Raw genomic sequence first — 14967 nt, forward strand, 5'->3', positions numbered from 1 at the left:
TGGCTGGGTCACCTAAACGCTTGCTTTTCCCTCGTCTGTAAATTGAAGGAGACGGATGAAGAAGACGGATGGCTCGTCATTCAAACTCCCTGACTCAGTCTTCAGTGGGTGGAGCCTGGGAAGCTGTAGTGAATACTTTCCCCAGGTGATTCTGACACAGCCTCCTAGGTATGTCTGGGAACCTTGAACCCGCTCAGTGGTTCTCACCGGCTGCCCGTCAGGAGCACCAGTGGAGCCTTTCGGAACACGGCTGTGTCTGCACTCCACCCGCCCAGACCAAACGAACACTCCCCTTCGGAGGTGCACCCCAGGCAGGGCCTCTGGTGGGGCCCACGTCCAGCCGGGTCTCCGCCCCGAGCCCTGTGGGGAAAGGCCTACGGCAGGCCCTCTGGATGGTGGGGTGCACGGCCCGGTGAGCTTCAACCCAGGTCTCAGGACCCGGGTGCTGGCGCCGTTGTCCCGAAAGACTCAGGCACAAGCCAGAGAGTCTGGGGTACAGCCCCTCCTTGCTTACTCACCTAGCCCTCTTGGCCCAGGTCAAAGGGAAACAAGGCTTGTCAAATAAACGTAGAGAAATGTAGAGTGTTATTATTGATTTATTAGAAAAACTAGTAAATGGGTTTCCTCTGTTTGGTGGAAGCACGTGTGAGCAGGTGGAGGGCAAGGCCCAGATGGCGTGGTCTGTGCCCCACAGGGCTGCGGTCCTGTCGCTGCCGCCTCCACAGTGACCTCCCTGAGCTTGCTTGTCCAAGGGACCAAGCCTTGTGGTCCTTGGCTCTCTGTCTCCTCCCACAGCGGGGAGGAGGGGCATCCAGGACCGTCCTCGGGGACCCCGCTCACCCTCCGAAGGGCAGGGAGTGGTGTGGGTGGGAGCCGAGCCTTCTGCAGGCCTCCTGTGATGGGTGCTGGTGGGGGGAGGGGGAGGTAAGCCCAAGAACTGTCCACACCCCCCTCAGCCAGAGCCTGGGGAGGCCAGGGGATGGAGGGAAGGAGGACCACCTGGCCACGCCCCAAAGGAGCTCCTTCTAAATTGCCAGTTGTGCTGGTGTGGACTGGAGCTGTGTCGACCTAGGCTGGGAGTACTGTTAAAAGATTGCAGAGTAGAAAATGTAAGGAGGACCAAAAACAAACACCCCCTCCCCCACCATAGAACTGTGCCAGGGTACCAGGCGCCGAGCCTGCACACGGCACAGTCTCCCAAACCGGGGTGCCTGCAGTTTCTGTCCCATTGGTTGAGGGTCTCGGGCCTGTGAGATGTGGGAGGGGTGTGCAGGAGCTGGCACTAGGTGGCGGGTCACATGCAGCTGGCTGCCCTTGGCAGTCGGGGGCACCCGGGTGGGGAAGTCCTAGCGCTTCCTTTGGGGCCCTTTCACTCTTGGGACTGTGGAGTTGCTTGTTGGAGGTGCCGCGTTCAGGTGCTGCTTTGGCCCACGGGGAGGTCAAAAGGTGGCCCCTTGTCCCCCGGCTCCCTTGAGAGTGGCCCACGGCAGCAGTGGAGGGAGACTTGCCACCACCTGCTCTTCAGCAAGGAACGTGCTACCTGCTCTGGAGCAGGATGTGCCCTCGGGTGTACCAGAGGCCTTCTTTACTGCCACCTGAGGGTAGTCCCCTCACTCCTCCTGCCTTGGTTTCTCCAGGTGTAGAGAGAGGCTGGTGAATGGTCTAGACTACATTCCCTGCAGGTACAACGAGGGCTGTAGGGGTAAGTGCACAGAGGCCAAGCGAAGACCCTGGCTACATGGGGTGGGGGGCCACCTGACCTGGGGATGTCGGGATCCACCAGACAATGTCACCTCCCGTGGTTCTCTTCTGCTGAAGTCAACTTCACCTTGACGTAGTGGTCTTGATCCCCGGGGTGTGCCTACGCTAAGTGCTCCTGGGAAGGCCTAGGAACCCTGGATGCCTGCCCCTGTGGTTTCTACCTGAGCCTCACCCGAGTTCCAGAGGAATCATCTCAGTGTGTCTGAGGCTCCTTCCCATGGGGAAGGTGACGGAAACAGCAGTCCCCAGGGACCGTTCTGGTCTCCCCAGGGGAACACCTACTGCCACCAACTTGACCCTCTTTTGGACCTTAACCCCAGTTAAGATGCTGGGCTGGAGCTGTATTGCTTTCAGAGGGTGGGGGGTGGAAATCCTTGTGGAACGAGTGCCCCCCTCCCTCCTGCAGTCTGACTGTAGCAGCCTGGGGAAGGCTTTCCCCGCGGGTCTAGGCTGCAGGGCCCCTTTGGCTGTGCTTGGGTTGGGGGGGTAAGATATTTGGTGACTTCTGCACCCCTGTGCAGAACCTTCAGGAGAAGCTGAGCAAGGGGTGATACACCTTCATGGCCCTGGTGCCAGCATTTGTCCCAGCTGTCCATGGATTGTTGGACAGGTGGTGACATCCAGGTATGGCCATGGTGCCACCACCCCAGGGTGATATAGGTCATGCATGAACTTGGCCGTCTGTCCAGTCAGTACCCTCGGCTGGTACCTGCTGCAGACAATACTCACTGGGCATTTGGCTTTGCTTTACTCCAGGTGCTGGGCTGTCCATCCGGTATCTGGGGACCGTACTGCCTCTAAGGGGTCCTGGGTCTGAGTCAGATATTGCTGGTTCAGCTGCTACTGGGTGTTGGGGGGCGTCCCAGAGTGGAGAGGCAGTGCCTTAGGCAGTGTCGGGACTTGTCTACCTCCTTCAGGTCTGAGTGGTAGCCCTAAGCTCTAACTGAAGTTTTAAAAAGACCGGCTGGAGAGCTTCCTGATCCTTCTACTACCCGTGGTTGGCAGCAAAGGACGCTGGAGGCAGTGGGAGGCCCCTTGCACTTAGGACCCACGGACCTTGGAGGGTGTGCCCCCGCCAGCTTTTTTGGTGGGAGGAGGCAGGGGGAGGGATGTGGTGGCCCCTGAGGTGAGAGACCTGGTTCCGAGGAAGCCCAGTGGGGGGAGGCCCACAGTGTCCCCGCAGTCCCCAGCAGCCCTTTTCCCAGACCTCGGGCCCTGTGGGCCTCCCTGAGGGCTCCGTCCTTGTGCCCCAGGGGTCGGTCAGGTATTTCCAGGTCTTCTTCCCTTCCCCTGGTTTTGACTAAGTCAGGGGTGACCCCAAGTAGCTTGCTTTGGGAGTGGGCAGCATCTGATGAACCCATCAGCCTTCTCCAGCATTTATGGGGCAAGGGGACCTGATGCATCCTCAGCCCAAGAATGGGGTGGGGAGGAGGGCGTGAGCCTGGGAAAACCGTACTCTGCCCACAGGCCCGGAGGCCCAGTGGAGCCGGGAGCCTCTGTCCCTGGAGCTGCTCTGCAGATGGTGGGGGAGCAGGCATCGGGCCAGGCAGGTGAAGGCAGGTATTGCAGTGCAGCATGGGCCCCGGAGCCCCGCCCGGCGACTCGGAGCAGGCAGGCGGCGGGCAGCGGGCAACCAGGCAGCAGGAGGGCCGTGGTCAAGGCCGAGGGCGCCCGCAGCCTGTCCTGGGCAGTTGAGGGAGGCACAGTGGCACCGCCCGGCCCCACCTGTGGGGCACCGCAAGAGGCTACTTCTTTTTGGGGAAGAAGCTGAATCTCTTTTCCTTTTCTTTCTTGCCAAGACTGGTGTCAGGGCCGGTGATGGAGGGCAAGGGCAGGCTCTGGGCCTTGGTGCGGATACTCTGGGACTCGTTGATGGCGGTGCTCACTCCCTGCAGCCAGGACAGCATCTCCTCCTGTGGGCGGGAGGGTCAGGGCCTCACACTTCTCTGGGGAGGCCCCCACAAAGGCTGGGAGAGGAGCCCCGGGACTGCTCGCTCTGAGGGAGCCTTGAGGGCAAGTGGCTTGAGCCTCCTCCACCTGCCCCTTTGTTAGTGGGGGTCTGGGCCGGGCTGCCTGGCACTTACCTCGTCCTTGCCGTGGAAGAGCCACTCACTGCCATTGCTCAACCTGGGGGGACAGAAGGGTTCCTGTCCTGGGGCCGCCTCTGGAGCCCTCTGCCTGGGCAGATCCCACCGCCCCTCAGATGCATAGCACCTTCTGAGAGAGGCAAGGACCTGGACCATTGGCCTTTCTGCTTTGAACAACCCCTGAGGGCCGGTACAGGCACGCAGTGGACCCCGTCCAGCCACTGATGCAAAACCGAACCGCCGGGGAGGGAGCAGGGGATGGGCGGGCCTCACCTCAGCTTGAAGACGTGCTTCTTCTTCTTGTAGTTGGCAGCAATCTCACAGATGGCGTGTCTCAGGGCCAGGGGCTCTTCCCCGTGGTAGGGCACACCCAGCGCCAGGTTCTTGGCATCCTTGTAGAAGGTCAGCTCGCTGTTCCTGAGCACACAGTACAGGTTGTTCCAGGACCTGCAACGGGGCGGACAGGCAGGTCACCCGCCATCCTGACACAGCATCTCGGTACTCAGTTCCTACAGCTGTGCCTTTCCTATGACACCATCCTCCCCCTGGGAGGTGGGGATACATCTTACTGTAAAAAAGTCATTAATGTAACTTCATTACCCAAAGTTAATGATAGTTAGCATTGAATGTATTTCCTTCTAGTCTTTTTTCTATTCATGTATTCACGTTTTTTCCTACTCACATAATGGGGTGGACCAAAGTAGGTTTACAGTTGTGAGTGCCCAAAACACAGAGTTTATTCTTGTATTATTATTTGTTCACTGTATTTATTTGTATTAGAACTTTAAACCTATGTTTGTCCACCTCTGTATATAGCTAAAATTGGATTATACTGTATAACCAGTTTTATGTCCTGCTTTTAAGCTTAACACTAACATGAGTATTTCCTCACATCCTCAAATATTTCTTGAAAGTAATTTTGAATAACTATGTGGTATCTCATCACATACATAAATAATCCCTTTATTGGTGGGCCATGTGACACCGGAAATTTAAACAGTACAGTTTAACAATGTGACGAACATTCTTGTGCGTAAACCTTTGCCTGTATGTCTGATGTTGAGACGCAGTTTTAGAAGCAGAATTATTGGCTCTAAGACCAACCATGTAAACTTTTCAGAGCACTTCCACATCCATCAGCATGTTTGCTTTTCACTGCAGAACTGTGAAATGAATAAAGCAGGGGTTGTTTGGTGGCTGCTGCTAGTTTTCGTTCTGCTGGTGTATGCCGGCACGCTGGACTAGCACTCTTAAAGGAAACACTTGGGTGTATATCAAGGCTCATCTCAACTGGTGTGTGTGGTGACAGCTGCAAGCTTATAAACTCGTGTGTGGGCTAAGGGGGCTCCTTCACTGATAAATGGGAAATGTGTTGCATTTTCACAGAACTGGATGCTGCGAAACACTGAAGCTTTTGTTCCTTTTCTCCCCACCCTTCTCCTCCTCTCCTTCCTTCTCCCTCCCTCCCTTTGAAGGGCAGGAAGGTGGGAAACTAGTAGGGCACAGTAGGAGGGAGGACGGGAAGGTCAGAGAGAACCTGGCCTGTACGAAGCTGGCAGCAGGGCCACTTTACAAAGCCCAGGTTTCTGATGCCCAGCCTGGGGATCTTCCCTGTGGCCCTCACCTCCTGCAGCCTGAGTAAAGCAATTGCTAGAAGGAACTGGGTCCTGGAATAAAGTCCTGCCTTGAACAGATAAATGACTTAACCTATCCGAGACTCTGCTTCCCTATGTGGAAAATGGAAACCTCAATATTCCAAGGTGGTTAGGAAGATTTTATCAGTCCTAACATAATGCCTGGCATGCAGTAGGTGCTCAATAAATGGTAGTTCCCTCTTTCCTGGTGGACTCTCCACATAAGCAATAAACCTCTTCAGGATAGTGGGGTCCCCAAGTTCATTTCTGGAATTTGCATTAGCTTCAGCATCCCCCAGGACAGGCTCCGTGTGCTGCCAGTGGCCCTGGGAATGCGGCTGGCTTCAACCTTAATGCTGCCGTTTTCCTGGGACCCCCCTGGCCCACTGCCTGACGGCGGGGCTCCCAGAGTCCTTACAGAGGATAGGTCTATCCTCTATCTATCTATGCCCAGATAGACCAAACCCAAGGGCATGGCTGCCTCAGGGACAGGAAAGGACACAGTCTGTGAATGAATGCTTCAAGGTCACGGAGTCGCTGTGTGATGGTATCACCAACGCCCTCCAGCTGCACCTCCAGCTGCACCTACGCTAACCCCCCTCTTCCTCTGTTCCTGTGTTATAGGCAGGGAACTGAAGCCCAGATTGGTAAAAAGCGGGACTCAGTCAAGGTCATGTTGTTAATGCCTGGGTTGACCCACCCAGCCCCAGGATAAGAACAACAACAGTGGTGTTCTCCGAGCTCTTCCTGTGCGCAGGCTCGCTCTCTGCACCGAGGAGGCGTGCTGCCGTCAACATCCCCGTTTTACAAATAGAGACGTTAACTTAGGCTGAGTGACCTGTACATGGTCGTAGGATTTGAACTTGGTGCCAGAACTGAAGACAGGCTTTCCCTGACACTCCAGGCAGCCCCTGGGCTGGCTCGGAGGAGTGCCCTGAAGCTCTCAAGACCAGGGAAGCAAAGGGCGCCCTCTCCCCCAGCACGCGCGCCTGTGCTGCCCAGGCTCTGCTGGTGAAGGCCCTGGAGCCACGCATCCCTCCCGCCGGCGGCCTCTTCCCACCCACCTGTTGGATGCCTTCTTGTTGGGCCCCTCCAGGTCGTGCTTGCGGCCCAGGTAGCCCTCCATCTGCACGCTGTGCCCGTGGTCCCGCTGGGCCGGCAGCGTCGTAGGCTCCTCACCCTCGCTCAGAGGCGTGTCCAGGACCTTAAAGAGGGGCTCCGTGGCAGGCCCCTCATCCCCGCCAGATTTCTCCTCCTGCCTTTCCACCTGTGGCCCCGGTGGGGGTGGCGGCTGCAGGTCCTGCGGCCGCTGTCTGTCTTCCCCCTGCTCAGGGGCACACGGGAGGAGCACACCTCGCTGGGGTTCTGCCGCAGGGGTGGCTGCTCCGCAGAACTGGGAGCCAGCAGGCCCCCTCCTGAGCCTGGTTGCTTTCTGTGTGCACCTTCGGGTCCCCCCCACCCCCACCTGACCTCCCCCCGACCTCCCCCGGCTACGGGTACCCAGCGGGCCTGCTTCCCTAGACTCCGCCCAGGTCTCTGGCTCCTTTCCTACCCCCAATCTAACATCAGCAGGAGTTCTTGAGTGAGCTGAAGGCGGCCTGACTGACGGTCCGGTCCAGGGGGTTCCCACACAGACAGCAAAGCCCAGGCTCACCGCCCGGCGCCAGGCCCTACCCCTGCTGCGGCCCCACACTCTAACTCCGGCCGAGCTCTGCGTGGGCTCTGGCAAGACCTATGAAGACAGGGCCGCTGTTAAGGCAGGTTTGAAAAACGTGTATGAGATGGTGACCAGTAACTCTTCTCTTACCTTCCACTTGTATCTAATGCCCCAAAGTTAGGGCAGCCATCCCTTGGTTTCCCCCACTCCCTTGAAGAGGAAGAACCTGGACTGACTGGCCCTGCTCCTGTCATTTGACAGGAATTTCTTGCAGCAGGGCAGTGGTTCCCGAGCCTGGCTGCCTTGTGCACTCACTTCAGGAGCTTGAACGAAATAGTCCCAGCCCCCTCCCTCAAGATGCTGCTTTCACCGGCCTGGAGTGGGGTGTGCACCTTGGCGTCTCTTCGTAACCTTTTCGTGCATTCTGATGTGCAGTGGGGGTTGACAGTCACCTGTAAGGGGCCCCTGCCCTGGGGAAGGGCTGTGGCTCTACCCTCCTGCACCTCCCTGTGGAGGGGGGCGGGGTGCTGCCTGCCAGTGTCCATGCTGAGTGCAGGGCCTCTGTTGTCAGGCACCCGTGTCCCGTTCCCCAGCTGGGCCCCGGAGTCCTTGTTGATCTGCTCTTGTGCCTGCTGCCAGAGAAGCAAGGGCAGGACAGATGGGGCAGCAGGGGGGCAGCCCGCCTCCCCCTGCTGGGTGGGGCAAGAATGGGTGGGTCTCCTATGTGCAGGATGAGCACCCAGGAAGGCAGCCCAGCTTAAGCCGTTGGTCAGAACCCTGTTTCAAAGACCTGGCTGCTGGAGATGTTACAGCACCAGGTGGGAAGGAGCCTTGAAGGCCCCTGCAAAGGCTGAGTCTGAACACCTGCGGGACCAGGGCCAACCCAGGCAGCAATGAGACTCTGCCCCTTTATCTCCCCCTGACTCCGACCACTGCAGATGGATGGAGGCCCAGAGAACACTGGAAAGGAGCCGGAACACAGCAGACATACCCTGTGCTCCCCACTGTGGGTCCCACAAACATGGGCCAGAGAGATGGAGGATGAGAGGGTGTGGGCACCATGTTGGACATCAGATCGAAGCTTTAGCTTAGGCAGGCTAAAAGCGACCAAGGCCTGCCTGAGGTGGTGCTCAGGAATGGGAAGGGCAGCTCAGCGGAGACGTTTGAAGGCAGTGCTTGGAAGAAAGGTAAGACTAGTCACGTTTGTGTACCATAAAATTAGGGCTGTTCAATAAACAGTTATAAGTTGGGGTTCCAATGAGATCTTATTTAAAGAAAGGATGCTATGACTAGAAAAGTTTGAAAACCACACTACCCTCGCCTACTGCCTTCAATCTAGGAGAAAGCCTTTGCTCAGAGAGGTTAAATGACTTACCCAAGACCACGTGGCTTGTAAGTATTGGAGACAATTAGGAACATGTGCTCCAGAATTGGACGAACCTGTTTTTAATCACATCTTTAGGGCTCTCATCCTTTTGTTGTAGAACCCCTTGACAGCTGTGGCCAGGCCACACTGGTCTTTCTACATCTTGCACTATTTGTATCTTCAAGAGTGCAATGAGCCAGCATTGGCCACAAGGATCTGGGGGGCCCAAACCCTGCCTGCACAGTCCTCTAGCAGGGAGGAAGGGCAGGAGTAGCAGGAGTAGGGCTGGTTGCCTGGGTTTGGGGTTCTGTGGACCCATCAGGCCACGCCTTTGACCTGGGTGTGGTTTGGGGAAGTGGACTAGTGTTACAAAAAGTGAAGCCTCTTTTTATCCCTAACCTCTCCATCTGGCTGCACTGCTCCTGGTGGTGGTGGGCCAGAGCCCTCCCCGCCCTTGCCCTGGGGTCTCAGGGAGATGGCCCGGCAGACCCTCAGCCTGGTTTGCCCCTCTCACCCAGCCTGCAACCTCCTGGGACTGGTCTTACTAGAGGCCTGTGGGTTCACATTTTCTTCCCATACTTTCACTTCCATCCTCCTTCCTTTTGGGAACTGTCCTCTGAAAATAAAGACAAAATTTTCCAGGACTGCTTCCCAACTAAATTTCACCTTTTTTCTGCTTCCTCCTAATGGATGCCTGACCCACATTCCCTGGCAGGGACATTTTGCAAAAGTTAAATGGCTGGGTCATGGGTTGCCTTTGAAAAATAGCTTTTCCAATGTTTGCAAAGGTTTCCTATGTGCTCTTGACTATTCACATGGAGACAATATAAAATGCACCCTGTCCTCTCTATCCTGAAGGCCAAGGCCCGAGGAGGAGGAGTTTGGTGGCTGCTTCTCCCTCCCAGGCCCAGGGCTGGCAGACTTCTCTTCCTCTTGGGCTGGGGGAGGGGACACCAAAGAGAAAGATGGTGTCATGGTTTGGGCAGAAGGGCCCTCCTGTCCCAGGTTCCAGGGGTAAATATGCGTTGTGCCATTTTATGAGAGCAGGGAAAGTGTGGGGAGGCAGCGGCAGTTCTGCTGCTGCTGGAACTGTGCTCTCATATGGAGATGGTGCCTTGCCCAACGGGGCGAGGTCTGTGGAGCCGGCTACTCCTGGGGCTGTAGGGACAGGCAGGTTCTGCCAAAAGGCCCTGGATGGATGAGGTGATCTGATTCCCTTCTCTCCTCCATTCTCTAAGGCAGAAGGCCTGCTGCTTTAGCCCTCAGGTGGTTAGGAGGACGCACAGTTCACACCTGCACTGCTGAGGGGTACCCAGCCTAGAGGGGTCACCCAGAGGAGCTGGGGGACACTGAAGAGGGAAGGGCCAGCTGCCCTGGGATTCTCAGTTAGGCTGGAGTGGTTGGCAGGTCTTCGGCCATAGGTGGGAGGGACAGCATGAGGGAGAATGAGGGTGGGGGCTGGAATAAGGGGAGGGGCTGCCCACCGCATGGAGCCAGGATCTCCAGTTTGGGCGCAGATGGGCAGGGGTTGGGGAGAGGACTGAGAGGTGGGCATGTGCTCTGGCTGCTGGGATCGTGATGTCAGGGGAGGGAGGGGAACAGACAGGACAGCCTTTTAATAGGATCACAGTCAAACAGGGAGAGGCCCCAACACCTGAGGGGTGGGCGGTGTGGGTAGTGGCCACCTCGGAGTCTTCTCAACTTGACTTTTTAGGGTCCAGCCTTGCTAGGAAGCTGGCTTGTGTGGGGGTTCAGGCAAAGGTTGAGGGGCTCTTCCATAAAGGAGGTTCAAGTAGAGGGGTGGAAGCGGGGCAGGATGGGTACATGTCTTCTCTGGACTAAGAGTTGAAGGTGTACTTCCAGGCCCAGCCAGCAGGTGGCGGAGGGCACAGCACACAGCTCGCTCTCTAGCTCCCACCAGAAAAAAAAAACCTGTTTGCAAACACAAGATCTTTTGGAGGTTCTTTCAGGGGTGTCCAATCTTTTGGCATCTCTGGGACACACTGGAAGAGGAAGAGTTGTCTTGGGCCACACATTAAATATGTTGCGACACAAAATCACAAAAAATCTCATAATGTTTTAGGTCAATTGAGGATTTTGTGTTGGGCCGTATTCATAGCCATCCTCGTACTCATGTGGCCTGAGGGTGGCAGGCCGGACACCCCTATAAGATGCTCAATGACCCCAGGTACACTGACAAGCAAAGAAACACAAGCAAGGAGGCTCATCTCTAAAGGAGATGCCGATAAGTGAGAACCAGGGCATAAGGACGCACCCCGGAAAGAGAATGTTGGACCCTAGCCACGCGATGGTCTTGCCTATGTCACAGGAAGGACTGGACCCAGAGTGTGTGGAGCAGGCTCAAGAGAGGGGCACTCCAGGAAGGTTTGGGAGGCTTAGGCAGTGGATGCTAGAATTCATATGGAGGACATTTAAGAGATGAAAGTCTACAGTGAGGGATGGAGGAAAAACTGAAGGGGAAAAGGACTTAACGAATCACTTACTAGATGCCAGATATTCTACCTATGTTCCCTCCAGCTCTCACACTCCCCCTGCGAGGCAAGTATCATTACTACACTGATTTTACAGATGAGGGAACCTGGGGGGTCAGGGAGAATGGATAACTTGCCCACAGCCACACATCTAGTGAATGGAAGGTTGAGGATCTGTCTGGTCTCGAACTCTGTGCTCTTCCTGCTGCAAGGGGAGGGGTGCCTCTATTCTAGAGGAAAGTACCTACCCGATGGGGTTCACAGTCTGAATGAGACAAGCTCAGCTTATCTAAGACATGTGGCCGGTCCGCCGAGGCAGCAGCGGGGTCACATCAGAGCCACACCAGAAGGGGCCAGAAGAGGGACCTGGAGCCAGTCAAGGCCTATTGCTGATACTTTAGGGCAAATAGCACCAGGGAACTGGGGGGTGGGGGAACTGGCCAGGTTCACATCACAGCTGAGAGTTTTTTCCTCCCCCAGCCCTTGAGGTCTGGGCTCCCCTCCTGGGTGAGGAGGGGTGAGGGGCTATTGGAAGACAGGTTGGGAAGGCTGTTTGGAAGACAATTTTTTTGCAATAAAAGAGAAGGAGATGGTTTGTTGAGTAGAGAGAAGACAAGTGGGCAGCTTCAAGCCCCATTTCTGAGATGCCTCCGGTGTTGCCTGAGGCCGTCCTGAGCCCATCGGTGTCTGGGGTGCTCTGAAACGCAGTTGGGAAGAACAACTTAGGAGAGGCCTTTGGATAGCAATTTAGGATGAGCAGAGACAAAGGCTGGAAGAGAAAGAAGCTGTTGCTGAATAAGGAAAGACTGCGTGAGGAGCCGAGGCTGCACCAGGCAGTGAAGGGTCCCTGGTGGGTGGCAGGATGGTGAGGGGCTCACGTGAGACATGGGATGGAGGGAGCGGAGCAAATCCACACTGCTCCAGGGGCAGCTGTCTGAGATGGCAGCTGGGGTAGCAGGGAAGACGGGGGGAGGGAGCTCAGAGCGGAAGGCCACCAGGTAAAGTGAGGGGGAATGGAGAGGGGAGTGTTCAGGGTCCCCTCAGACAGGGAGGGCGAGACCTGGTCCACAGGCAGTGTCATGGGTGAGAGGAGACAAGGCTTCCTCGGGAGCCGTCTTCCCATTTCCACCACTGGTGTGGGCTCTTCGGGCCCCTGCCCTGGAGGAGCGGCGGGAGGGGGGGGGGGCGGGGGGGGGGGCTTGCTGAATCAGCATCAGAAAGACTAGAAAGGGTTAGAAGGCACTGACTCCCCCGTTCAGATCCACCACCCATCTGACAAGTGGGCAGCTTCAAGCCCCATTTCTGAGATGCCTCCGGTGTTACCTGAGGCCGTCCTGAGCCCATCGGTGTCTGGGGTGCTCTGAAACGCAGTTGGGAAGAGCAATTTAGGAGAGGCCTTCGGAACAGCGAGGCCAGAAAAGATCACGTCTGACCACAGCACAAAGAGCTGGGCACACCCAGCAGTGAACAGATGTCCAGAAAGAGCCTGGAGCAAGTTTCTCTGGGGGAGCTTGGAGTGCTGGGGCTGTGGGCCAGACTGTAGACAGACACACCCCTGCCACGCTGACTCAGGCATCCTGGGGAGACAAGGACACACCCAGGTTTAGGGGAAAACTGAAGTTCTTTCCAGGCGGGGTCTGCTCAGGATGAGCAAACACCCGATTGGCGTTCACTGCAAAATGCCTGAAACAGCAGCTCCGTCTGGCCTCACAGGGGAGGGCAGAAGGGATGGGGAGAGCTTGCTCGGGCAAGAAGAAACACAGCTGCTGCCTCCACACCCACATCCCTTCCATCCGAGGAGGACGTCAGAGCCGGGTCTCTGGCTGCTGATTAAAGCTTCGGGCTGCCTGCTGGGGCGGGAGGGGGTGGGGGAGCGGTGCAGGTTGCCAAGGGGGTGACAGCAGCTGGAGCCGGCCAGGCACTGGGTGAAAGGGGTCCGGTCTCACAGAAGAGTGGGAGGGGCTGCAATCCGGTGCCTGTTCAGCCCCTGGGGCACCATCCCTCACGTTCTCCACTGCTGGCTACTCCTCTGACGCAACAGCGACCTCAAAGACTGTGGGAGGGAAAGGCATGGGACCTAGAAGTCTCAACCCCCTGTGTTCACCCCTAACGAGGACGCTAGCTGCAGGCAGTCTTGAAAGGTCTTGGTAAGAGAGTGCTTGGGAAAAGGAGTCTTCCGTGGCAACTGGAGGCCTGCTGCGGAACAGCACCCAGGCAGCTGCTTTCTGGAGTGGCCTGGTGCCGGACAGTCCTCCTGAGCCACAGACTGGATCTAGCCCTGAGGCTGGAAGGCAGCCAGGGCGTGATTGCCCCAAAGAATGAACCCTGAAGACAGGCTGTTTCCTGTCACAGCTTCTGGAAGCACCAGTCCCTTTCAGGGCTGTGACCGTCACAGCAGCCCTGCTGGGCGAGTTCCTGGGGCAGGCCCTGCTCCTTGCCACAAAGCCAGGGACAGGCCCAGGGCACAGAAGATGCCCCAGGGCTGTTAAATGGTGGGGGTGTGGGGTGTGGTGGGGCTGACTCCTGCGGGGGCTCAGATCCTCTGCCATTCCACTTACACTCTGTGAAATCAACCTCACATCTCAACAGTCAGTAACTCAGCACCGAGGCCACACTGGGGGTTCTGAGGCATCCAGAGCCTGGAAGATGAGAACCTTAGCAGGACCACTCAGCCCTTCCCAGAGCCATACCCAGGATGAAAGGGAGGCACTGAGGAAGGGGGTGGGCTAAGCCTGCTGCCAGGGCTCCCTCCAGTCCCCCGGGCTGCCTTCGGAGCACTGACCTTGTCAGGAACTGAGGTCCAGCCCTGCCGCTCTTCCCTGAACAGGGACAAAGGCAAACACCCCAGCCCTTTGCCCCGACCTTCCCATCCCCTGCCTCACGCCCGCTGGCAGCTGGCAAACACAAACCAGGCCCCCTAGAGCTACAGAGGAGACAAGAGGAAATTGGGGAAAACCACCTCCCTTGCCCCTCCCTTTATTCAGGCACACTGATGACATTCCGGAATGTTCTTGGCTTTCTATGCTCCTGCAGAGGGCTTTATAAGGGCGAGGAGACCCAGGAAGATTAGGTGGCTTGTCTAAAATCATGCAGGAAGGTTCCTGAAGAATTCAGGACTACAACCCAAAGTCCTGCCCTCCACCCTGGGAGTTTCACTGTCATAATAGCTTGTTTCTTGTGCGTGGCCTCACACACTCCTATGTGTACACTTACCTGTATGGATGCAGTGGTTTTTGCCAGAACACAACTCTAGTGTGGAAGAGTAAGAGGTGAGGGAGGCGATGCGTTACAGTGGTGTGCTTGAGGAAAACGGTGTGGCAGGGAATGGCACTCGGGCCCCTGCGTGTGCACGTGTGTGTACTCCCATGTGACGGGCGGGGAGGCCCAGGATGGGGCCTGCAGGGCGGCCGCCTGTGGTGTGCAGCGAGCGGTCTGGACAGCGGTTCAGGTGCCCGGCCCACTCCCGTCTGTTCCCAAGCAGGAAGCCGGCATGCACTAGTGATGGGTTCACATGAAGCAGCACCGCGTGGGTCTATTCTATAGGCCACCGACACCAGACCACACACAGGGGACAGCAGACAGCCACCGTGACCCAGGCCTACCGAGAGAAGGCTCGGCAGACAGCCGGCCCTTCCTGGGAGAGGCCTGCAGTTTCTGCAAAGGGACCCATTCTTTTTTCTTCTCGTATCAAAAGACCAATTGGGTATCACACCCTCCCTCCGAGTTTCTTGGATCCTCATGAAAACTCAACCCAGGGCTGAGACGGGAGGAGCAGCGGGAACTGTTTCCATGAGGCCTCGGGCCTGGTGTTCACTGATTCGCCATCTGGTTTCTTCCCGGGGCTGGGCACAGGCCAGCTCTCCCAGCTGGTGCGGCTGGCTCTCTGAGCAGTGTCTCCAGTGCGGGCTCACTCCACCCTTCCAGAGACACTCGGGTCCAAGCAGGTTTTATTCCCCCCCGAGCCCATTGA

The 14967-nt window shown here is 57.0% G+C and overlaps 1 protein-coding gene across 2 annotated transcripts in view; it reads right to left on the minus strand.

The window, feature by feature from the left end:
• Window positions 1-578: 578 nt before the first annotated feature.
• SPTB (spectrin beta, erythrocytic) overlaps window positions 579-14967 on the minus strand; it is a 118683-nt gene continuing 104294 nt past the window's right edge. Inside the window, exons 32-35 of one of the 2 annotated variants that reach the window (XM_028505917.2) lie at window positions 6547-6806; window positions 4122-4295; window positions 3846-3888; window positions 579-3674 (exon numbers count right to left, since the gene is read on the minus strand). In XM_028505917.2, coding sequence (XP_028361718.1) covers window positions 3507-3674; window positions 3846-3888; window positions 4122-4295; window positions 6547-6806 — 645 coding nt within the window. In that variant the 3' untranslated portion in view covers window positions 579-3506. The remainder of the gene's footprint in view (window positions 3675-3845; window positions 3889-4121; window positions 4296-6546; window positions 6807-14967) is intronic. The other variant, XM_036011012.1, reaches the window with a different exon arrangement.

The sequence above is a fragment of the Phyllostomus discolor genome, chromosome 1, assembly GCF_004126475.2.
Source record: "Phyllostomus discolor isolate MPI-MPIP mPhyDis1 chromosome 1, mPhyDis1.pri.v3, whole genome shotgun sequence".
Classification (NCBI taxonomy): Eukaryota; Metazoa; Chordata; class Mammalia; order Chiroptera; family Phyllostomidae; genus Phyllostomus; species Phyllostomus discolor.